Source organism: Danio rerio, chromosome 11, assembly GCF_052040795.2.
Source record: "Danio rerio strain M-AB ecotype USA chromosome 11, GRCz13ab, whole genome shotgun sequence".
Classification (NCBI taxonomy): domain Eukaryota; kingdom Metazoa; phylum Chordata; class Actinopteri; order Cypriniformes; family Danionidae; genus Danio; species Danio rerio.
The window spans coordinates 42,237,054-42,262,954 of NC_141031.1; the positions used below are offsets into that span (position 1 = coordinate 42,237,054).

Below are 25,901 nucleotides of genomic sequence, written 5' to 3' on the forward strand. Positions count from 1 at the left end.
ACTATACACATTTGATAGACTAGCCCCCAAGCTACGATTAACGCACAGATACGAAAATTGGCGAACATTAAACATGCTAATACCTACAAAAAAGTCTCTTGGAGCAAAATCTCACACCCAAGAAAAAGTCAGATATTTTTAACTATCTGTGGCAAAAAAGTGTTTTTGCCATTTCTAGGCGTTGTTCTTTAACGAACTCCTCCTAGGGATTTTATCCGATCAACACCAATATTGGGTTTTGTCACCTAAAGGCCTTGGCGACGTTAAATTGCGAAGATCTAGTGCCTCAAAATTCACATGTTTGATAACAGTCCTGACGTAAACACGTTTACATGCCAATACCCAGGTATAGTTATAGCGCCATCTGCTGGAAACAGGAAATGACGTTTTACAGCGTAACAAACTCCTCCTGCATATTTTATCACATCAAATCCATGTTCCATTAGTTTAGTTCAAAGGGCTTTGTGATGCTATATTTGGAAGATCCAGAGTTTTCGTGGAAGGGCGTGTCCGTGGCCAACTGACAAAGTTCAGTGCTTCACCAGGTGCTTATAACTCTGCCGAACAATGTCTGATCAGCCTGAAACTTTGCAGGTTCAATGAGATTCCTCTCCTGAAGCCATCTACATGCCAATATTGAGTTACAGTCATAGCGCCACCTGCTGAAGGAAAAAAGTTTGGGGTAAATCAGTGATTTTCTCAGTTTTTTAATATATATCACCACCAGTTTTAATTCTTATTATTATTCTTCCAGCTTCCTCTTCTTCTTCTTCTTCTACTCTGGAAGTCTAAAGCAGCCCTATGAACCATTTGTCCACTGATAGAGGACAGTCTGTTCTTCAACCATGACAAATTTGTACTCTCTAATTCAAGCTTTCTAGCTCCACCACTTGTCCAAAGTTTCAGTTATGTTTATTGGTATAACTGTTGGACGTAATGAGCTACAATCTAAATTTTTTCCTCTGATTCCATAGCTCAAGACAATTCAAGCGCACTCTATGACGTCATTTTCCGTCATAATAATTATTTCGTTATTTCAAAATTTTTGTGAAACCTATTTGAACTAACTGATCCTAGACCATTTTTCCAATTTTCACCAATAAATTAGTAATTGAATCACAAGATCTACAGACCATGCCGACATAACATTACTGAAATCAAGTTGATTAGATGAACCGTTTTTGATTAGCTTGCGAACAAATTTATTGTAGAGCTTGCGAAAATTGACTTAAGGTGTTATCTCCATAACCCATTGACGTATTCACACCAAACTTGTATGTTATCACAACCATGGTTTGAAGTGAGCTCTGGTGCACTGCCCCCTAGTGGTCTAGAGATACAAAAAATGCTTCTTTTGCTTATAACTTCTCAACCCTTTGTCCAAAATGTAAAAAAATTGGTCTCTTTACATCCGGCGGAACATGTCGAACTATGTCAAAATGTGTTATATTTTACGGATGCATTGGTGAATTTTATATGTTTTCGAATCTGTACCCTGAAGGTGCTCAAAGTTTTGTCACAGCGCCACCTTTCGGTCAAACTTTATGATGATATTTCTAAAAATGCTACTAACTTTTGACTAATTTTGCCTATCGTTATGAAACTTGTCTTGATACATTCTTTGGGTTGTCCTGAGAATATCAATACCAATTATACCTCAATTAACTGAACCTTCTGTCTGCCATACAGCCTTACGTCAAAAACTTTTTCAAACTCCTCCTTCATCGTTTGGCTGATTTGCACCAACTTAGATCATCTTCAGAATGTGCTGACAAAAATTTATTGATCTAATGTTGATAGGTGTAACGTTTTTTGTTTACTGCACCAACAAAAGTGATGGCATGATGCCAAACTACATCTGATGCTGTATCTCTGCGATGGTTGAAGATAATAACATCCAATTTTAGGGTCTGTCATTGTCGGCTCACACTGACCACACTAAAAATATTTGGTGACAGCGCCACCTAAGGGTCAAGAGTTATAAGACATTCATTAGCCATTATTAATGAAACTTACAAATTTGGTACTAACATTTCCCCGCATATGTCTATTTTGGTGAATCAAATTATTCCTTGGGTCATGCCAACAACACAGATATCAATTATGCCATAATCTGCCAAACTTCCTGGGCGGGACCGAGAGCCGCGCGAATGGCGCGAGTGATTGTTTACAAGTGTGGAGTCCCGTGAAGGAGCTCCGGATGGAAAGTTTTGTTTTGTGTTTACCTCATAGTTAAAGTTGTTGCACGTCTGCCGGTTCCTGCCTCAAAATGAGCGAGTTTGAGCCACTTGTACATCCCGGAAGTGTTCAGGTAACGCAAAACAGAAGCGAAGAAACTCGACACAGAGGAACATTTACACCTCACTGCCAACTAGCGTTTCGGAAGTGTTAATGCAGACCAACAGAGACAGCGCGCAGAAGTATAAATGCACAGCCACGCGCGTTGCCTGCGCCGTGGGTTACGCCGGTCACTTGACGCAGAAGTATAAATCAGGCTTAACACAGCCAGACGAAGCAGTTGGGGCGGTCAGTGCAATTGTGTTGGGTTAAGAGAAATGCACTGGTGTTAATAACCAGCTGACAGGTGCAAGACGCTGAACTACAGCACAGTATAGTATCCCGGCGCTCTTGAATAATTAGACAGTGCAAAGGCCAAATAAGAACCACCTGCTTAAGTCTGGAGAGCTCTAGTCTCTGCTGCCTGCTGAAGAAGCTGAAACTGAACCTCACCCTCATGTTGAAGAACTGCGTCTGAATCCACCTACTTACACCACACCCTAAAAAGTATGTACTCGTTTTTGTGAAGTAGCAGTACATACTTTTGACAAGCTGTGGGATGGACTTCTGTGTCATTAATGGACAGTTCTGTTACTTCGTTACATGCCCTGTCAATCATCTTGTCACATCCTTCACATTCATTTTATAGTCAATTTGATCCTCATATGCTTGCATAATTACACATTCAAAAGACTAAAGATGCTTTATAAACTTTTACAGTATTGTTGTAGATAAGAAGGTAAAATTAGAGAAACACTCTTTTCTGCAGGTTATATAATAATCATTAACCCCTTCAGACCTGAATTATGTTCCATATTTTAGAAAAAAGGATGTCTGCTGATATCCATTATAATGGACGCAATTGAAGGGGTTAATTGATTAAACGCCTTTACCAAAGGGCATGGACACACCTATGGGCGTTGCTAGACCTATTTTAAGGGGGCTGTAGCTATATTTCAACTCAGCCCCCCTAAAAATTTTGCGATTAGCTCATATGCTGTACACTAAATTATCCACTCTGGTCTCACAAGGGAACGTGAGTATTTTACGTTTTGGCAGTTTAGAGGCTAATTCGTACAAATTCGTAAAAGTTCAGTTGTACACATATGTACGATTTGAAAAAGGAGGCGTGGCACCCAACCCCACCCCTAACCCCAACCGTCACAGTGATGAGCAAATCGTACTAAATTTTACGAATTAGATTGTACGAATTTATACGAATTAGCCACTAAATCAAAAAGTTACGAATTGCCGTGAGATTGTGCTGAATTATCGCCTCAGTCCCCTTTAAATTTGATATGAAAACAGCGGCAGCATTTGGCTCCTCCCCGTCTTGTTTTTCATTTGATCAGCAAACCACAGCCGTGGACAGACACAGAACCAGGTGTGTGTTTGTCGATAAATTGTTATAATATCTGCTTATTTGCAGTTCTTTGATGTAGATAACCTTATATCAATTGCATTCCAATGTCAGGAGCAGTCGGGTTTTCTCAACGTTGACCTCATCCGCACAGAAAAATGTAACTCTTAACGAACATTTCACTATTTTTATTTCAAAATGAACTACCAATATAAAACACTTTACAGTTCGTGTGGCATTAACTATACCGTACAGTCTTGCACAGAAAGGATTAAACACAGTGACAGAAGCACTTACAGAATGTACTCATTTTAACTGACAGATAGAACGTTCGAGGTTACAGAAGTAACCCTTCGTTCCCCGAGGAGGGGAACGGAAGTGCCATGAATGGGAGGATTCGGATCAGAAGCCGCTTATCTGGAGAGTATTGAACGGGCCAAAGAATGAAATTAATTGGCAGCGTAAGCTTGCGCAGGTGTGCGACATCTGCAATTATCTCAGCATATAAGCACACCTGAAGCCAGCAGACGCCATCCTTTTAAGCTGAAGAGACTTTCAAACAGCTAAGGGACAGTCATTATGGCGACGGAATATGGCACTTCCGTTCCCCTCCTCGGGGAACGAAGGGTTACTTCTGTAACCTCGAACGTTCCCCTTCGGTTGGGGAACTTCAGTGCCATGAATGGGAGAATATGGAAAGCGCCATAATGACTGCACCTTACCAACACCCCCGATGAGGAGATAGTCAAGCAAGCGTGACGCACCCACATCATGGGGGGCGCGGTCCTCCAACGTGTCCCTGGCCCTAATTTATCCTACTTCAACAGAAGTTTTACGGATTTAGATATATTTTTTGGGAAGTCGTGAGCATCTAGATAATTCTAGGAAATACGACAGTACGTTGGGAAGCGTGCAATCCCGATAGGGAGGACGCTGCGGAGGCCATCCGTTACCCAAGGGGGGGATAGATGGCAGAATTTACCTATGGACTAGCCCTAAAAAGGGGGAGTACGCATAGCAAAAGAGTGGTTAGCGGAGAGGGAAGACACGGGTCCACCCAGGGGGGGGACTTAACCGTGGCGGAATAAGCATATGGGATCGCCTAGTGGGGATCACGCATAGCAGGCACCTATACCCAAAACGCGGGCTGACCAGCGGGCAGACCTACAACGTAGTGGGCCAGCAAGTGACTCCTCCGCTGAGTCAGTGCTGGGGGCCACGGAGGAATCTGCAGGGCTCACCTGACGGGGAACTTTACTGACAGATAAAAAAGGCGCACGTACCTCCGTGTTAGGGAGAATGGCGCCGCAAGCGTGTTTCAACACCCTACCGAGTTGTCTCCTCAATCACCAAAGGGTTACCTAATACCCTTGAGGAAACCGGCTCCACTCGCAGATTGTAAAACCTTGCAAATGTGTTGGGTGTCGCCCAGCCCGCAGCTCTACAGATGTCTGTTAGAGAGGCGCCGCGTGCACGCGCCCAAGAGGATGCAACGCTCCGAGTGGAGTGTGCACGAACTCCCGGGGGACACGGCTGACCTCGACTCGAATAAGCGAGTGAAATGGCATCCACAATCCAGTGGGATAATCTTTGTTTTGATACGGCACTTCCCTGCTGCCGACCGCCATAACAGACAAAGAGCTGCTCAGATGATCTAAAATTCTGAGTACGGTCCACATAAATGCGCAGAGCGCGAACTGGACAAATTAAAGAAAGGGCTGGGTCTGCCTCCTCCGGGGGCAGCGCTTGCAGGTTCACTACCTGATCTCTAAAGGGGGTGGTAGGAACCTTGGGCACATAACCGGGGCGGGGTCTCAGGATGACGTGAGAGTAATCCGGCCCGAATTCCAGGCACGAGTCACTGACCGAAAATGCCTCCAGGTCCCCGACCCTCTTGATGGAGGCCAACGCAACCAGCAGAGCTGTCTTCAGGGACAGAAATCTTAGAGATACTGATTCGAGTGGCTCAAAGGGATCGGATCGCAGACTCGTGAGAACGAGGGCGAGATCCCAAGAGGGCATGAGAGGGGGGCGAGATGGATTAATTCGCCTAGCACCCCTAAGGAACTGGATGACCAGGTTATGCTTTCCCACGGTGCCGCCAGCTACCGCGCTATGATAAGCAGAGATGGCGGCCACGTAAACCTTGAGAGTGGAGGGCGACAGCCTGCTGTCCAACTTCTCTTGAAGGAAAGAGAGCACACGTGGAGGTTCCAAAGATCGGGGCGAGGGTGCCAGATGGTGCCCTGTCCCTGAGAGAGTAGGTCCTCTCTCAAAGGGATCCGCCAGGGGAGGGCCGTCGCGAGGAGTGAGAGCTCTGATATCCAGGTCCGGTTGGGCCAAAGGGGCGCAACTAGCAGAACCTGTTCCTCGTCCTCCCTGACCTTGCACAGAAACTGCGCGAGCAGGCTCACTGGGGGAAACGCATACTTGCGCATGCCCCGAGGCCAGCTGTGGGCCAGTGCATCCGTGCCGAGAGAGCCCTCGGTCAGGGAAAAAAACAACTGGCAGTGAGCGTTCTCGGGGGAAGCAAACAGATCGATCTGGGCCTCCCCGAATCGCGCCCATATCAGCTGAACAGACTCGGGGTGGAGTCTCCATTCTCCAGGGCGTAACAGCTGTCGTGAGAGCGCATCGGCTGCACGATTGAGCGTGCCTGGGACGTGAATGGCGCGCAGCGATTTCAGCCGCGGGTGACTCCAGAGGAGCAGACGGCGGGCGAGCTGAGACATGCGGCGAGAGCGCATACCCCCCATGCGGTTGATATACGCCGCCGCCGCCATACTGTCCGTCCTGACCAGCACGTGTTGCCGCTCCAGCACCGGTAAAAAGCGGTGGAGAGCGAGGAACACTGCCAACAGCTCTAGGCGATTGATATGCCAATGCAGCTGGGCACCCTTCCAGAGGCCCGCAGCCGCATGCCCGCGACACACGGCCCCCCAACCCGTGTTGGAAGCGTCTGTTGAAACAACAACATGGCTGGACGCCTGTCCTAGAGGCACACCGGCCTGTAGGAACGAGGGGTCGTTCCAAGGGCTGAGGGCGCGGCGACACAGCGCAGTAACCGAGACCCGGTGTGTGCCCGCGTGCCATGCGCGTCTGGGGACCCGATCGTGAAGCCAGTGCTGAAGTGGTCTCATATGGAGCAACCCGAGCGGCGTGACGGCGGCTGCGGATGCCATATGCCCCAGGAGCCTCTGAAAGAACTTCAGTGGGACCACTAGTTTGCTGTCGAGCTCCCTCAGACAGTTCAGCAACAGGCGAGCGCGTTCCTCGGAGAGGTGCGCTACCATGGTGATCGAGTCCAGCTCCATCCCGAGAAAAGAAATCCTCTGCACGGGGGCGAGTTTGCTCTTTTCTCGGTTGACCTGAAGCCCCAGTAGGCGGAGATGCCGAAGCACCTTGTCCCTGTGCATAATCAATTGCTCCCGCGAGTGGGCTAAAATCAGCCAGTCGTCGAGATAATTGAGTATGCGAATGCCCGCGAGCCGAAGGGGCGCTAGGGCACCCTCCGCGAGTTTGGTGAAGACCCGCGGAGACAGAGAGAGCCCGAAGGGGAGGACCTTGTACTGCCACGCTCGACCCTCGAACGCAAACCGCAGAAATTGGCGGTGGCGTGGAAGAATGGAGACATGGAAATACGCGTCCTTCAGGTCTATGGCTGCAAACCAATCCCGAGGACGAACGCATTGGAGAATGCGCCTCTGCGTGAGCATTCTGAACGGCAGCTTGTGCAGACAGCGGTTCAAAACGCGCAGATCTAGGATTGGCCGTGACCCACCGCTCTTTTTGGGTACGATGAAGTATGGGCTGTAAAACCCACTCTCCATCTCGGCTGGAGGAACCGGCTCGATTGCACCCTTCGCCAGGAGGGCAGCAATCTCCTCTCGCAAGACAGGGGCGGACAGGGGGTTGACCCTGGAGAAATACACGCCCGTAAACTTGGGGGGCCGTTTCGCGAACTGAATCGCGTAACCGAGTTTGATTGTGCGTATGAGCCACCGCGAGGGGCTGGCCCGCGCTAACCAGGCAGGCAGAGCCCTCGCTAATGGAGTCATCGCTACAATCGCTGACGTACCAGCGGTGGGGCAGCGCGGAGTGGGTGTGCTGATCCGGGAAGCACGAGGGTCCCGCGGAAGAGCTGGAGGAGAGCGATTCGCTCTGGCTCCGCACCCTGACTCCGGAGAGGGGGCTGGAGGGCTGAGGAAAGGGAGACCGTCCCCCCAGCGCTCGTGAGCCACTGGCGAAGCACGTAGAGTCTGCGAGCCGGAAGGCAGCGCGTCCCGGACTGGCAGAACTCGTGCAGTCACATCCGGGGAAGGGAAAAAGTGCTCTTTTACTGATGTTTTGGTGGCACTGAAAAGTACCGTTGTTATCGGGGCCCCGCCCTCCAGCGGGGAAAGAGCAAGTTTCCTCTTCTCCGGATGGCCTGTCTCAGGGACGCTTCGCGGTCCGTTTACCGGACTTAACGGCGCCCTGGGCAGGAGGGGCTGCCTGCTTTCGAGGTGAACGCCGCGCCCGCTTGGCCGGAGGCGCAGGCGGGGGCGGGGCAGCACTCGTTGGCGGGCGCCCTCGGCGAGGAACAGCGGAAGTGGATGGCTCGGCGGGCGGAGCGGGCTTACGGCCACGCCGATAGATGACATTGCCCATCGCATCCGACTGCTCTTTCACCGCCTTGAATTCCTGGGTGAATTCACCGACGGTGTCGCCGAACAGGCCAGCCTGGGATATGGGCGAGTCAAGAAAGCGAACTTTGTCAACGTCGCGCATATCGGCCAGGTTTAGCCAGAGGTGGCGTTCCTGAACCACAAGTGTGGACATCGTCCTCCCCAGCGCACACGCGGCGGACTTAGTAGTCCGAAGAGCATAGTCGGTCGCGGTGCGCAGCTCATGTAATAAGCTTGGGTTGGACCCGCCCTCGTGCAGCTCGGCCAGCGCCTGCGCTTGGTAGCGCTGGTAGGTGGCCATCGCGTGCAAAGCAGAAGCAGCCTGGCCCGCAGCCTTATAAGCTCTGGCTCCGAGGGAGGCAGACAACCTACAGGCTTTGGACGGGAGGCGGGGCAAACCCCGCCACGTAGAGGCGCCGCGCGGACAAAGATTGACCGCGATAGCGCGCTCCACTGACGGGATCGCCTCATACCCCCTGGCAGCTCCGCCGTCAAGGGCGGTGAGGGCGGAGGCACTCGCAGCACGGGCAGAGAAAGGTGCCCTCCAGGACTGCGTGAGCCTACTGTGCACTTCCGGGAAGAAGGGGACGAGAGGCTTCGAAGGCTTCGCCTTCTGGTCCTCTACGTAGCACCCATCTAGTCGGTCCGGCCGCGGAGCTGGGGGATAAACCATCTCCAACCCCACGGCCGAAGCAGCCCGGGAAAGCACGGCTAACATGTCCGCTTCAGGATCCGATTTGACAGCGCTCACCTGCCCGGAGGGGGCGAGCGGGTCCGGATCTTCGTCGGACAGTGAAAGCCCACCCTCCGATGCCGCGGAGGACATCTGATCTCCGGTGTCAGCGAGTGTGAGAGCTACCATCTGGTTAGACGGATCACTCTCACCACCCGAAGCTTGGATGGAGCGCCGTGAGGAGCGAGAGGTCCGCGAGCCCGTGGGCGGCGGATTAGCTCCCGCTGAAACCCTCAGATCTGCCCGAGCGCCCGCTGCTTTTTTAGAGCAGGAGGCAACTGGGGTGGCTCGCTCTCTTGCGAAAGTTAGCCGCGATCTTAGCTGTGCAACGGTCATGGCATCGCAATGACGACATGAACCGCCCGCGAGCACCGCATTAACATGCTGGACCCCCAAACATGCAATGCAGTGATCGTGTCCATCATCCGGAGACAGGAAACCCCCGCATCCAGAAACGCACAGTCGGAGCGCCATCCTGAAAAGGACGTGCTGCACGACTGTGTTGCTCTTTTAGGAAAGTTGCAACTATACGCACCGCTCTGGAGGACCGGACCCAAAGAACCGCAGGCAAGGGAGTAACCCAGCTCGACCGTCTGCCACCGCGAAGACCCACTCTGGACCGGGAGACACACTCGTTCGCTCTGAAGTGCTGATCAGCAAGAGGAACCCTCATCGACTCACTCAGAAAGGATCTGAAGCGAAAAGGATGGCGTCTGCTGGCTTCAGGTGTGCTTATATGCTGAGATAATTGCAGATGTCGCACACCTGCGCAAGCTTACGCTGCCAATTAATTTCATTCTTTGGCCCGTTCAATACTCTCCAGATAAGCGGCTTCTGATCCGAATCCTCCCATTCATGGCACTGAAGTTCCCCAACCGAAGGGGAAACATTGTTGTGTGTAGTATTAAAAAAATACTTTTTATTTATTATTATGGAATGGAAGCATGGAAGTTTAAAAATATATATTTATATGAATGTCATTTAATTAGAAAAGTGGCAGTATATCTATTCAATACATGACAACAAAAAAACATATATACTGTATATATATTTACAGTTGAATTCAGAATTATTAGCCCCCCCAAATTGTAAGAACTCGTTTTTTTTCCCCCAATTTCTGTTTAACGGTGAACAGATTTTTTTCAGCACATTTCTAAACATAATAGTTTTAATAACTCATTTCAAATAACTTATTTTTTTTATCTTTGCCATGATGACAGTAAATAAAGCTTAAAGTGACATTTAAAGGCTTAACTAGGTTAATTAGGTTTATTAGGCAGGTTAGGGTAATTAGGCAAGTTATTGTGTAATAATGGTTTGTTCTGTAGACAGTCAAAAAAATTTGCTGAAATGGGCTAATATTTTTTTCCTTAAAATGGTGTTTAAAAAATTTAAAACTGCATTAAATCTAGCTGAAATAAAACAAATAAGACTTTCTCCAGGTAAACATAATTTGGCAAATATGTAAAAAAAGAATATATATATATATATATATATATATATATATATATATATATATATATATATATATAAGAGGTCCGTGACACCTCACTTCATTTTCGTAACCGGTCACTTTCGTTTTCACATTGGGGTTGAGGGCGGCGTGATCGTCCACTGCCTAGAGTGGCAGTTGAGCTTGCTCTGGCCCTGATAATACACTCTCAGAAATAAAGGTATGGGAGCTGTCACTGGGACAGTACCTTTTCAAAAGTTGCATATTTGTACCCAAAGAGTCCAGTGGTACCTCAAAGGTGCATATTATTGCCCACATGTACCTAAAAAGTACCTTTGAGGTACCATTATAGACCCTTCAGGTACAAATATGTACCTTTTGAAAAGGTACTGCCCCAGTGACAGCTCCCATACCTTTATTTCTGAGAGTGTAGGGCAGGGGTCACTAAACTTGTTCCTAGAGGGCCGGTGTACTGCAGATTTTAGCTCCAACTCTAATCAAATGCACCTGAACAAGCTAATCAAGGTCTTACTAGGTAAGAAACACCCAGGCAGGTATGTTGAGGGTAGTTGGAGCTAAACCCTGCAGGGACACCAGCCCTCCAGGACCAAGATTGGTGACCCCTGGTATAGGGGCTCTATAAAGTAAAACTATCACCATTGACTTCCATAGTATTTGTTTTTCCCCTGGAAGTCATTGGTTAGAGGTTTCCAACATTACTCAAAATATCTTCTTTTGTGTTCAACAAAAGGGGAATTCATAAATGTTTGAATCAACCTGAGGGAGAGTAAATAGTGATTGAGTGTTAATTTGCATTTGACCTATTTCTTTAATAACCAGCCAAACCTTGATGCTTTCGATTCGCATGTAAGGTCCACATTTCGAATCAAAGTTTTTCGTTCCTGCTTGCTCGAGAGAGAAACAGTACAGTGTTTTAGGGCCTATGTTGAGTTGTTCTTACATCTGTGCATTCTCTAAATAAACAGCCTGTCAACAGCCCGTCTGCCCCGGCATTGTATACACGGCACAGCGTGAAATGGCCAATACAAATAGGCTTGAGCTGAACCATATTGCATTTTAAGCATAACGTAGACCAGCTGCATTATCACACTAAACAGCCGGCTCTGAAACTCATCTACGACATGCCAAAACATCATGCCAGCTCTGCATCACTTTAAGGCATCCACACACTCTATAGTTTATTCTGGAAATGCATTGAGTTCAGTTGTGTGCGTTGCAGTCGTCGATCCATCACGCAGTGAAAAATCGGCTTATTTGTAACATTTATTGCAACAAACTGAGAATGATCAATGACGAGTCCATTAGGGATCAAAAATATCCCGACAAGCATAGAAAAACGATCAAATTAATAGATTCCGACGAAAAGGACGAAGAAAGCCAAAGTAAATAAATATGTCAACAAACTGAAACGACAGCTGTGGAAATAAACAGACGCGCAGATGGTCTGCAGACACCTGCAATTACTTATGGTTTTCTAGAAATATTGCTGTTGTCGTGTTCAGGAAAAACTCACACACAAAACACTGAAAGTCTGCGCTGCTGATTCTGCCGTCGTTCTTTAACCCGCAACCTCCCGTAGTGTAAAATCAAAACATAGTCAGACGTCTCTGTCGCGCTTATATTTCAGTTTGTGCTTGCTTTGCTGTTTGCAGTAAGCTCGTAGCTGCCAGGGAAATTGCCTTCATTAATAGTGGACTGTTTACCTAATGAATCAGACTCTTGCTTTAGGTGCAGCCTGCGGTGCAGTGACGGGTTCTTGGCTCTTCACGGCGGCTGGTTGGTTTTGTCAAGTACAGCTGTGAGTTTGTCATTACAGGAGCCGTGCAGGGTAGATTGTGGAGGTAACAACAAAAATGAAAATGCTCTTTTTACTTGCAATTAAAGGCACAATATCTGTTTTTTTAATTGGAATTATTAGGTTCCTTGCGGCCTTAGTTGGCTAACGATGGTTTTGGGAAACGCATCCCAGGTTGTGCATTATATTTTTCCACACTATATGCTAGCCTATGCCGTGCAACAGGTAACAATTTTGCTTTAGACCTAGATATCCAGTCAAAGCACCTCGCATCCCGGCATTATGTATATATTAGCTAATTATTAGGGGCCAAGCACCGTAGGTGCGTAGGCACCTATTGCTTGCGTTAGTGTTCTTCTTCTTCTTCTTCCGTTTCTTCCGCCGGATTTGAATGGCAGCCCATATAGGTGTATGCAGGAAAGTTGTATAAGTTGGCACAATGATAGAGGACAGTATTAACATTAATCAGACCAAACATGAAGTCTTAAAATCAAACTCTCTAGCGCCACCACTTGTCCAAACTTTCACATACGTTTATCATCATAACTTTTGAACCGAATGGGCTACAATCAAATTTCTTTTTTTCTCTGATTCCTTGGCTCAGTCCGATTCAAACGCACCCTATGACGTCATTTTCCGTCATGAATTTTTTCACGCTATTTTAAATTTTTCGAAAAACCTATTTGATCGAACTCGTCCTAGGCCGTTTCTCCGATTATCACCAAAATTTAATCACATGATCTACAGACCATGCCAGCCAAAAGTTTTGGAATTCAAGTTGATTTGACCAACCGTTTTCGTTTAACTTGCGATCAAATTTAACAAAGGACTTGCGAAAATGGACTTGAGACGATATCTTCGTAATGCATTCACCGATTCACACCAAACTTGGTATGTGTTATGACAACTAGGGTCTGAGGTTACATGCAGAGTTTCGGCGCACTGCCCCCTAGTGGTCCGGAGATACAAAAAACTTTCTTTTTGGCTTATAACGTCTCAACCTTTCGTCCCAAACTCATAATACTGGTGTCATTACATCCGGCAGAGCATGTCGAGTCAAATGATGTCTGATTTTTACAGGTCAGCCATTTTGGGCGTCGCCCATTTCGATTTTTGGCCAAAAATGCTATATTTTACCAACATATTCACATATCATTACAAAACATGGTATGCATCTTCAACCCCATGCCCTGAAAGTCCTTAAAAACTTCTGGAGCAGCGCCACCTTTTGGTCAAAAGTGCTTGGCCCTTTAATTGCTGCTTGCAGCTATATTTATGATGATTATTATTATTGTTATACATTACATTGTATTGGGGCGAAGCAGTGGCGCAGTAGGTAGTGCTGTTGCCTCACAGCAAGAAGGTCGCTGGTTCGAGCCTCGGCTTAGTTGGCATTTCTGTGTAGAGATTGCATGTTCTCCCTGCGTTCGCGTGGGTTTTCTCCGGTTTCCCCCACAATCCAAAGACATGCAGTACAGGTGAATTGGGTAGGCTGAATTGTCCGTAGTGTATGAGTGTGTGTGTGTGTATGTGTGTGTGTGGATGTTTGCCAGAGATGGGTTGCAGCTGGAAGGGCATCCGCTGCGTCAAAACTTGCTGGATGAGTTGGCGGTTCATTCCGCTGTGGCGACCTCGGATTAATAAAGGGACTAAGCCGACAAGAAAATAAATGAATGAATGACATTGAAGTGTATTGTATTGTTTACAAATTTGTGTTCTTTTTTATTCTTTAGACTACGTTTTATTTATATCTTTAGGCTACATTTTATGTATAATTGTATTTATTGTAAATTCTTTTTTAAAACTCAACTTTTTGTATTAATATTACATGTTAGGCACCTAGGGTCTGGGAGTAACGTAATTTCGATTTTCTATATGTCCTCTACATGTGATTGAATTGACAATAAAGCTGACTTCGACTTTGACATTAGTGGACATAATGCGCTTTTTTAAACAAGCAGATTACTTTTTCTGCATGCGTGTGAAAGAGAAATGAACAAAGAAAATGAACAGACGATAAATAATAAGCCGTTCACTTTGCGTGCGGATATGCCTATTTATTTAATTCATTCATTTTATTTAATTCAGTTGGTCAAATAGTCGTAACACAGCCTGTTATAAATAATAATTAGCCTACTGATAAAGTAAGTTCAGGTGATCACTAGTTCACAATTAGGTGATGTGCTCCTACGGCATGATAATCTTAATATTATTTTGTAGTGTGTGCTGGGCCACGTTTTTCATATGCGCACGTTTAAGATTTGAGGTAATAACATCGCCATGATGGTCAAAGAAATCGAAACATTCTTTTCACCCAAAAGCAATTTAATAGGGCACTAAAGCCTAAAGAACTTAATTCTTATATTTGCTTTTTGCAGCTTAGGGCTATACTTCTCACCATGTGTCTTTTCTAAAACATACAGTATAGTGTAAAAGCATGTTTATTACTTAAAAAAACTAAAACAAAATCATATTTTAATTGAACACATCACCATACCTGTCTGCATTGGGATGTGAAAATAAGGGATATGACCACCATAATAAGGGATTCCCCCGACCCCCTATAAAAATCCCCAATTTACTAAATATGCTCATTTGGAGTTGTTTCTTTGTAAATAAACAATCATCACTGTCTGCTATGCCACTGCGTCGAACTCCCATCAGTGCCAATATACAGCCATATCGCATATATGTATTTATATATATATGTGTGTGTGTGTGTGTGTGTGTGTATGTATATATATATATATATATATATATATATATATATATATACATACATATATACTCGTGTGATACTGCTCAAATTTGTGTGTGTGTATATACACACACACACACATATATATATATATATATATATATATATACTCGCATGATACTGCTCAAATATGTGTATGTATGTATGTATATATATATATATATATATATATATATATATATATATATATATACATACACACACACACACACACACACACACACATTTGTTTTCAATGCAATATTGAAGAAAAATTTTTGAAACAGACTTACAGTTAATTTTGCCTTTAACTCAATGTAAATGTATAATTTTTCAGCCCAAAAAACAAAATATTGAGATACATTATTAAATATTTTATTTGTAATTGCAGTTGTTATTATCATAACTGGATAGTATCGCTTATTTACGTACTTGACAACAACTGTTTTAACTTGTGGTTTCCGCTGACTGAGCATTTTATGCCTTTCAAGTAGGTGACATCCACTAAATTGTTGAAAATTATAGATGATTTTCATTTAATTGTGCTAAAATAATTAGTATGAGTCATAAAATGAGTGTAATCTCTATACTCTTACTCTCCTATGTAGTAATGGAGGACAAACATTTCATTTTATAAGCATCATACTGTATATAATCATAGTATGCAAATTCTGTTGTCACATTATGTAAATTAATTACTAAATTATCTAAACTCACTCTCTCTTTCTCTCTCTCTCTCTCCCTCCCTCTCTCTCTCTTTTTCTCTCTCTCCTCAGTTTTTGTGTGTGATTGTGTGCTGGACATGTCTAAGCTTGTGAGGTACGGTGTTTGATGTCAGTTAATTTCTCCTGGTGCTGACAGCCCAATGGTCCCGGCGAGGCCTTGGCCAACTTTCGGTTCCCAAGGTAGTCGTGCTGTAATTGTGGATCCTCCATCCCCCTCCAGTGGATTACAGGATTTCTGCCAATTTACCTCCTGGGATGATGGTGCTCTGTGGGAAAAAAGGTGCTCGCTAGGGATTTGCACACAAAATATTGCCAGTTGCTGGACAAATATTTGTCTGAAACGAGAAAAATGTAATGAATTGGTCTAGATGGGGCGCTGTTTGGAAACTGCACTGCATGATTTGTTGTTTGCAGCATCAACATTCCCATAAACCATTTATTTTCTATAAGAATATTTTAGTAGATATGAGAGTGACAAATACAACTAGATTATTAAAGTTCGTCGAGACAAACTTTTAGGCTGGCTTGAGAAAGCCTGTTGGTAATAGTTTATTTAGTTTAAACAGTTTTAAAAAGTATGAAAAGATAGATAGATAGATAGATAGATAGATAGATAGATAGATAGATAGATAGATAGATAGATAGATAGATAGATAGATAGAGATAGATAGATAGATAGATAGATAGATAGATAGATAGATAGATAGATAGATAAAAAAGTGGCGTTCTATAGATATTCCTCAATGTTTAGTAAGCATTTCTAGCATGTTAAAGTACTTAGCTAATCATTATTAGCATGTTGCTTGCTAGTCATTGCTAGGGCAAATAAATTTAGCTGGTCATCTCCCAGCCTGACCAGCTAAGACCAGGCTGGAAATGGCTGAAACCAGCCTGGAAGTGGCCAAAACCCCTCTAAAACCAGCCTGGTCGACCAGCTAAATCCAGCCAACCAGCCTAGGCTGGTTTAAGCTGGATTTTTCAGCAGGGTGCTGAGAGTTCAAACACTGAAGAGCGAATCCATCCAAATCCATAGTATATGGCCAAGGAAAATTAATGAATTAAATGTTACCGGGTCTGCGTTGTGTTTTCTTAGTTTTATGAAGGAATAACCAGTCGGAGATCTGCAGTTGTGACGGCTCTTTACTCACTGAGAATAAACAAAAAGCACAGCTTTTACAGTGTGTCTTCGCCCTTACAGCTTTTCTGTTAAAAGTAAAGTGCAACGCATTTAGCATTCACATGCTTCAGTTAGGCTAAAGTCAATCAAAGCCTCAATTTAAGTGATAACACAAAAATAATGAAATATATGTGAAAAATGAAGGTATAAATATTATTTAAACATGAAAACTAGCTTTAAAAGTTATTTATAAAGTAAAGATGATTAAAGAATTATTGGAGCTTAGCAGACACCCACCTCTCCCATGCGCAGTCAGTGCAGAAAGGGAAGAGGCGGGTGCAAAACAGGAAATTAAACAGCGTGAGCTCCCTTAGAAATTTAAAGGAAAAGACACACACTAACAAACACCTCAGGTACACTTACTAACACATTAGATAAAATACATATTTTGTGTAATTCTATACTTGAAGCGAATTATAATTTTCATACCTGCTACATAAAGAATGAAAGTAGCTAAGGCACTCTATTTATTATGTAATAAGTAGGGTAACTATTCAGAGTCAATTACTGTGACTGATTACATTCAATTGCTTTTATTAATGTTTATTAAATTATCCAAATGTTTGTTTGTTTGTTTTTAAAAAGCTCAACAACAAAAAAAAAAACTCCAAAGCTCATGACCATAGGTGAGAGTAGGAATGTAGATTGACTGGTAAATGAAAAGCTTTGCCTTTCGGCTCAGCTCCTTCTTTAACACAACTGACCGGTAGATCGACCGCATTACTGCTGCCGCTGCACCAGTCCGCCTGTCAATCTCACGTTCCATCCTTCCCCTCACTCGTGAACAAAACCCCAAGATACTTAAACTCCTCCAGCTGGGGTAAGGACTTTTTTCCAACCTGGGGATGGCAAACCACCTTTTTCCGGAGGAGCACCATGGCCTCGGACTTGCCTGCTGGGCAATAACTAAATGCACTACAGAATGTTACGTTTACACACTTTTTACACAAATTACATGTACATGCATCAGCTTTTAACAGCGTAATACTCACTACTCTTGAGTACTTTTGAAAGGGCTACTTTTTAGTAATGCTTTGAGTAATATTTACAACAGATACTTTTACTCTACTGCACTACATTTTTATGCCAGTAATGGTACTTTTACTATGACTTTTCAGTACTCTTTCCACCCCTGGGTGTTTCCCCGTACTTGGTTGTGGTTGGAAGGGCATATGCTGTGTAAAACATTGGCTCTTCATTCCTTTGTGGTGACTCCTGATAAATAAGGGACTAACCAGAAGGAAAATTATTAAATTAATAAAATTTAAGTGTACATGCAGCAAGAAGGTCGCTGGTTCGAGCCTTGGCTGGTCAGTTGGCGTTTCTGTGTGGAGTTTGCATGTTCTCCCTGCATTCACATGGGTTACTTCCGTGTGCTCCGTTGTCCCCCACAGTCCAAAGACATGCGGTACAGGTGAATTGGGTAGGCTAAATTGTCTGTTGTGTATGAGTGTGAATGAGTATGTATGGATGTTTCCCAGAAATGGGTTGCAGCTGGAAGGGCAGTCACTGCGGAAAACGTGATGGATAAGTTGGCGGTTCATTCCGCTGTGGCGACCCTGGATTAATAAAGAGACTAAGCGAAAAGAAAATGAATTAATAAACCATTTGAACATGAAGGAATAAAAAGTTGTCACAAAAACCTTCAAGAGTTGTGTTGTTTCAGCTTATTTTATATAAGTAGTTTGGACAAACAACAAATATACTTTTTTTGAGTCTACGCTGACCTTTATGGAAGACCCTGTAGCCTAGTGTTGATATAGGGGGAACAATCTAGAACCCATATGTGACAATCCTCCCACCGCTGGATAAACAGAGCAACATCAGTTACTGTTGTGTGCATTCAGCCGTTAATGGATACGTTAAAAACGACATACGCAAACACGCCAGCATAATAGCGCCTCTCCCCGAAGAGCCCTACCGTGTGTATTTCCCAAACGCTTTTTTGACTTACACTGTGTGATTTCCCAAGGCCGAAGCGAATGTGTAACATCTGATTTTAATTGTTGGCATTGTTCCTGGAGAAAGACCCCCATAGCAGCCATCCATACCATCCTTCAGACAAAAACTAAAAAAAAACTGAGACTGCACAACTTGAAATCTCATAAAGTGTATATACTGTATATATATATATATATATATATATATATATATATATATATATATATATATATATATGTGTGTGTGTGTGTGTGTGTGTGTGTGTGTGTGTGTGTATGTCTTGCTTTCTGCAGTGAAAGATAAGAAATGGTATAATGTAAAACATTTTACACGCTTTTAACTTAATTTAAGATTTTTTATAGGTCTTATCAAATTAATTTAATCTCATATTGCACAACATTTCATTAGAAATTTCACATATGAAGTGCAAAATGTGATATTTAGTTAGATTGCAATGCTAGTTTTAAGAATAATACCACATTCACACTTGAAAATGAAACATGATATGTGCATATTATATATACTTTCAAGATAAGTTTAGCTTTATTATTATTTTTTTAAATGTGCTGTGAAAATGTATGTGAAAAAGGTCTCAGCTGTGGACAAACTCAAAACTAAAAGGTTTAAAATGTAAAAATTCAAGTTTAAATGTAGAGTTGACTAAAATTAAGTAATATTCAAGCATATAAAAAGACAAAACTGCATAGTTTTGAGCATTTTAGTTTACACGAACAGTATTTTTTAAAACTTATTTAAGATGTATATATGTTTATATAAAAAATAATTCTAATTTGAAAAACATTTTAAAAATTTCTAGTTTTAAGTTTTTCTAGTTTTAAGTTGAAATACTATTTATTCATTGATTATATATGATTTATTATTATGATTATAATTATAATTATTATTATGTACTTATTTTATTTATTTTATTTTATATTTTAAGGATTGTTTTTTAAAGATTTGTTGTTTGTTTATTTATTTGCTTAATTATTTTAATATTTTGAGGAGTTTTTTAAAAATAATTTTAAAAGATTTATTCATTTATTTGTTGCTTGTTTATTTATTTGGTTATTTCATTATTTTTATTTAAATATTTTTAAGGATTATTTTTTAAAGATTTTTAAAAGATTTTTTTATTGTTTTTTTATTTGTTTTTAAATGTATTTATTTGTCTTTTTGTCTATTTATTTACTTCTTTTTATTTGAATATTTAAAAAAATGTTTTAAAGAAATTTTAAAGATTTATTTATTTATTTGTTTATTTATTTATGTGTTTATTTATCTGTTTGTTTGTTTATTTATTTGTTTATTTCATTATTTTTATTTAAATACTTTTAACGATTTTTTTAAAAACAATTTTTAAAGACTTTTAAATTTGTTTTTATTAGTTTTTTTATTTATTTATTTGTCTGTTTGTTTATTTATTTACTTATTTTTATTTGAATATTTAAAAAATGTTTTAAAGAACTTTCAAAGATTTATTTATTTGTTTATTTATTTATGTGTTTGTTTATTTATTTATTTATTTGTTTGCTTGTTTATTTACTTATTTTTAAGGATTTTTTTAATCATTTGTATTTATTAGTTAAATTAGTTATTTGATCATTTATTATTTTTATTTTAACATTTTAAGGATTTTTTAAAGAATTTATAAAGATTTATTTGTTTATTTATTTAATTATTTATTGCTAGTTTTAGTACACTACATGTAAGAGCTTCTGTCAACTGTGTGTGTGTGTGTGTGTATGTATATGTGTGTGTATATGTGTGTGCGTGCATGCGTGTGTGTGTGTGTTTTTGTATCTCTAACTGCGACACTTTTCAGGAGAAATAAAAGTTGAACATCAGCTTTAACGCTGTAATCAAGCGTGGGCCTTTCTTCTGGCGCAGGACGTTTTAAATTAACATCTCTCAGTGAGGAGGAATTGCTCTCGCCTTTGTGAGAGAGGAAAGATAATCTCAGCTGGTGGCAACGTGCCCAAAGTTAGGCTTCGTGGGAAGTCCAGACTCCCTTCCCCGACATCTGCCAGCGAGTGCCTTCAACGACACCTCACTGTCTCCAGCAAACCTCTTCCAAGAACACAGCAAGAAATATATCTGCATTTGTTACTTAAAAGACTTATTTGTACCTGATGTGAGACTGATCGCTGTTTTTATTGGCATAACAGCATGTATTCAGGTTTGTTCGGTTATATTTATATATATGCTACAAACTTGTTAACTAATTATTGCATAACGTTTAATTTAGTGCTCCTTGATTCTTGTCCTACATTATTTTTTTTAGAGTAAGCCGCAGATTTTGTGTAATTACTGTAATAAAGTGTTAATAGCCTATTTTTTGATGCCTAATTTTGTCATTTGTGTTTTACAGAATTCTCACGATAAAGGGCAAAACCTGGAAATATCACTTCTTTTAAGTGCTCTGGTCTGGAATGAGTCATTCACAATGGAAAAACAATCAAACACATCCTTTTTTAAAATCTACCCACCCAGGCTCCATCTGAAAATGTACCCCTATATACATTTCTGGGGAGCGCCAAATACATCCCAGGAGGTAGGAATTTTATTTTTTATTTTTTTATTTATTTATTTATTTATTTTTTGCAGTATTTGTTTTCATGAATCTACCAGCCTTTTTGAGATCTCAAATTTCTCTCACAAGTACCATTCTCGCCTGCTGTTCTCGCAGAAATCCACCAGGGGCTGCTGTTGACTGACTGACCGATCAACTGACCCGCCCTCCTCCTTCCCTAACCCCAACCGATAGTGTTTTCAAAAACATCGATTGACCCGACTGATCGATTGATCAGCTCAAAAGTGCGAAAAGGAACTGAGTCATACCACCCTGTAGTGTTAATTTTAAGGGCAAAATGCAGCCATACATACTTCTGGCTACATCATATGCGACCTCCAGAAATCTATATAGGTATAAGTTTTCAGAATAAGGCAATGTTGGTGTCTACAGATCCAAGGGAAAGGGAAAGTCCTTCCAAAAATTAAAATAACGTATTCCTAAGAATGCTAGGCCTTTTCGCACTTTCCAGCAGACCGCTAAGCTCCATATGGACGGCTTTCCCGTTGTTACCAGTTTGTCCAGTGGCTCACCTCATATGTCGGAAGATTTGAAACGCAGAGACGAGCTGACTACAACAACGAGGGTCGAATTCAGTGAGGAACAGTTCCAGAAAGCAGATAAGCCAAAAACAGAAGCCAAAAAATAAAATAAATAAGTAAATAACGGGGTGAGAATGTGGTAAAATCTGAAAATGTTGTTTATTTGTTGTGTATTGTTAGCGTAAATTAATACAATTTGAAAATATTGCAACACAGGCTCATTGTGGATATGTACCCCTGACTTCATTTCTGGACAGCGAAAATTATGTAGCCAGAAGTACGTATACCTGCATTTCGTCTTTAAAACAAACGCAACAGGGCAATATGATGCCGTAGATGGCTTCTGCTTCTTTTAGTGCTACAAGCTGACCACTTATCTCCATACGGACAGATTTTTATAGTGTTACCAGTTTGCCCAGTAGCTCGCCACATATGTTGGCAGACTTGGCACATGGAGCGGAGTTGACTGCAATGACGAAGTTTGAGTCTGGTGAAGAACGGTTCCTGAAACCAGGTAAAACAAAAGCAAAAATATAAAGAAAGAAATAAGCTAAAAATGTGGTGAAATCACACGGTCGCAGTGGCTTTTCTTTTCTATTGAAAACACCATTGGTTGGGTTCAGGGATGGGTGTGGGAGGGTCAGTCGGTTGGTTAGTTGACCGCAAGCTGTCCTTGCCGGCTGAAGTGTATATTGTCCTCAAGAAGAGGACGCATGAGACAAATGTAAGATCATCAAAAAACATACACAGCGGCCTCTGGTGGATTTGCGAAAACAAAAACTGCGTGCAGATGTACCTCTGCTCACTTATTTTGCTGTCCACAGAAATGTAGACCTGGGTACATATCTACAATGAGCCTGAGTTTATTTATTTATTTATTGCTTGAATGATTGATTGATCAATCATTTGAGTGCTTATATATTCTTGTGTACATCTGAATATGTAATAGATAGAAATCCAGCATTTTATTCATTTAAATTTGTATTTAAAAACGTTTTAAAAGATCATAATCCAACCCAGGCTCATTCTGAAAATGTAGCGCCGCAGACATTTCTGGAGACTGCGAATTATGAAGTCAGAGGTACGTATAGCTGCATTTCATTTTTTAAGCGAACGGTACAGGGCGGTATGACGCCGTTCCTTTTCGTGCTTATCGGCTGAACGCCGAAAATAAGGTGAACAAGTTCGTAACACGGTAAGAATGGGGTTAAATCTGAAAAGGTGGTAAAAACCAGACCAGGGCTTTTCTTTTTCTGGACGGCCTTTTGTAAATCGTTGGTTGGGGTTTAGGAAAGTAAGCGGGTGGGCGGCGGGTCAATTGGTAAAATTGGTTGTGTTTAGGGAAGGTTGTGGTTGGGTCAGCCAATTAACCGGTCGCCCAGTCAATCTTTCAGCCAGTCGGAGAGACGATCATTCGACAGTGGCCTCTGGTGGGTTCATGTGAGAGCAGCGCGGGCGCTAACGGCACTCGCGAGAGGCATTTGAGATACAAAAAGTGCACACAGCGGCCTCTCGCGGATTCGCGAAAACAAAAACTGCAAAAACACGCACCTCCCAGGACATATTTCGTGGCCATTAGAAACGTCCACAGGGCTACGTTTTCAGAATGAGCCTGGGTGGCCATAATTAGTCCTTTCAGGGTTTTTTAGGTATCATTTTTTCATGTTTGCAGCCTACGAAGATGTTATAATCATACTCATGGCATTATCTTATGCAAAAATTGTTTTTGTTGATCTCAAAAATAGTTAAAGTTCTGGAGGGACTGATAATGCAATTCCTAATTTGCACATGCAATAATCACTCACTCAACATATTGCATTCAGTGTACAGGAAACCTTAAACGTGTTTATCAAATGAGTTGCCATCTTCAATTGACTCTTACTGTCTTCATCAGACATTTACACTGCTCACTTTCCAGTCACTGAATGCAGAAATTCAGAGACAAACAAGTTTGATTCCTTTCATTTCTCTCCTCATGCCCCCTTCAAGCCCAACACTTTTTCAACCTCTGAAACCATTAGTGAGAATTTATCACTGCTGATTCCTGCAATAAGTCACTCAGCAGGCTCCGACTTGCCAAGTCCTAAATTTCCTGACGTGTCGGGGCCTGAAGCAGCACAGAGGCCTGATAAAACTCTTCGATGATTCCTCTTTCCCAGAAAACACGCTCAATGCAAGCAAGTGTTCTCCATATTCGGACTGGGCTGTGGTGTGTCTTTTGCACTTCGCTGTCTCCCTCCCTCTACAGGGTGTTATAATGATGTCTCCTTGCCAGGGCAAATTAATACCGGTTAATTAGTGCCTGACTTGCTGCTAACAAGGTTTTTGTTCGGGCTGCTCTCGACACTAAATGCCGGTTTTAAGCTGTAGACACTGCCAAGTCGCACTGCCAGGAAGCAGGAAATGGATCAGGCCTTCGTGTCACCATAAAGCAACAGTGGGATGGTTCCCAGGGCCACACTGGTCTGAAATGACATCACCTCTGAAAACACACCGATAAGAAGAACAACGACAAGACGAACTGGTGAAAGAGCATCACATGCATGAGTGTGATCAAGAAAAAGCACTTTATATTGCAAACTGTGCTTCCCAGCCCTGATGTCAAATTGACATACAAAAAAACATTTCAAAAATGCTAATCGTTTTGGTGTCAATTAACTAACAATGTTAAAATGACGTCAAATTGACTTTAAACATTGGAGTCAAAAAACACAAAAATGCTAATCGAGTTGATGTCAAGTGACTACCTTGATGATAAAATTACATCAAATTGACATCTAACATTGTCATCAAAAAACACGTAAAAAATGCTATTTGATTTTATGTCAGTTGACAAACAATGTCAAAATTATGTCAAATTGACTTCAAATATTAGCGTCAAAAAACATAAAAATGCTAATTGATTTTATTTCAGTTGACAACCTTGATGTCAAAATGCAACAATGCTAATTATTTGATGTCAATTGACTATCTTGATGTCATCAAATTGACTTCAAATATTGGCGTCAAAAAACACTTAAAAATGCAAAACGATATGATGTTAATTGACTAAGTTGGTCAGAATGACATCAAATTAACTCCTATAATTGGTGTAAAAAAAGCATGTAAAAATGCTGATGAATTTGATGTCATATGACTACCTTGATGTTAAAATGACATCAAATTGGCATGTAAAGTTGGTGACAAAATGCTAACCGATTCAATGTAATTTGACTACCTTTATGTCAAAATAACATAAAATGTTCATCTAACATTGGCGTCAAAAATGCTAATTGATTTGATGTCAATTGACTATCGTGATGTCGTCAAATTGACATCTAACATTGGCGTCAAAAATGCTAATTGATTTGATGATTTGATGTCAATTGACTATCGTGATGTGGTCAAATTGACATCTAACATTGGCGTCAAAAAAACACGTAAAAATGCTATTTGATTTGATGTCAATTGACTAACAATGTCAAAATGACGTCAGATTGACCTCAAATATTGGCATCAAAAAACAAAAATGCAAATCGAGTTGATGTCAGCTGACTACCGAATGTTAAAATGATATTAAATTGACATCTAACATTGGTGTCAAAAAACATGTAAAAAATGCAGATCAATTTGATGTCATATGACTACCTTTAACTACCTTTATGTCAATATGACATCACATGTACATTTAACATTGATGTCAAAAAACGCGTAAAAATGCTAATTGATTTGATGTCAATTGACTAAGTTGATGTAAGAATAACATCAAATTAACATCTAACATCGGTGTCAAAAACATGTAAAAATGCAGATGAATTTGATGTCATATGTCATATGATGTCCAATGACATCAAATTGGCATCTAAAGTTCATGACAAAATGCTAACCTATTTTATGTAATTTAACTACCTTTATGTCAAAA

At 41.8% G+C, this 25,901-nt stretch overlaps 2 protein-coding genes across 4 annotated transcripts in view; one reads left to right on the forward strand and one right to left on the reverse strand.

Annotated features, from left to right (window-relative positions):
• The window catches only part of LOC147841881 (uncharacterized), a 191,664-nt gene extending 175,686 nt beyond the window's left edge, over positions 1 to 15,978 (reverse strand). Inside the window, exons 1-2 of the mRNA XM_087272945.1 lie at positions 15,867 to 15,978; positions 3,967 to 5,820 (exon numbers count right to left, since the gene is read on the reverse strand). Coding sequence (XP_087129071.1) covers positions 4,964 to 5,820; positions 15,867 to 15,978 — 969 coding nt within the window. The 3' untranslated portion in view covers positions 3,967 to 4,963. The remainder of the gene's footprint in view (positions 1 to 3,966; positions 5,821 to 15,866) is intronic.
• Positions 1 to 23,871, forward strand: part of LOC147834897 (uncharacterized) — a 125,988-nt gene extending 102,117 nt beyond the window's left edge. For 2 of the 3 annotated variants that reach the window (XR_015502924.1, XR_015502935.1), the window contains 4 exons: positions 15,820 to 16,048; positions 20,712 to 21,065; positions 21,258 to 21,440; positions 21,576 to 23,871. The gene's annotated coding sequence lies outside the window, so the exon portion shown is untranslated. The remainder of the gene's footprint in view (positions 1 to 15,819; positions 16,049 to 20,711; positions 21,066 to 21,257; positions 21,441 to 21,575) is intronic. The other variant, XR_015502925.1, reaches the window with a different exon arrangement.
• The last annotated feature ends 2,030 nt before the right edge of the window (positions 23,872 to 25,901 follow it).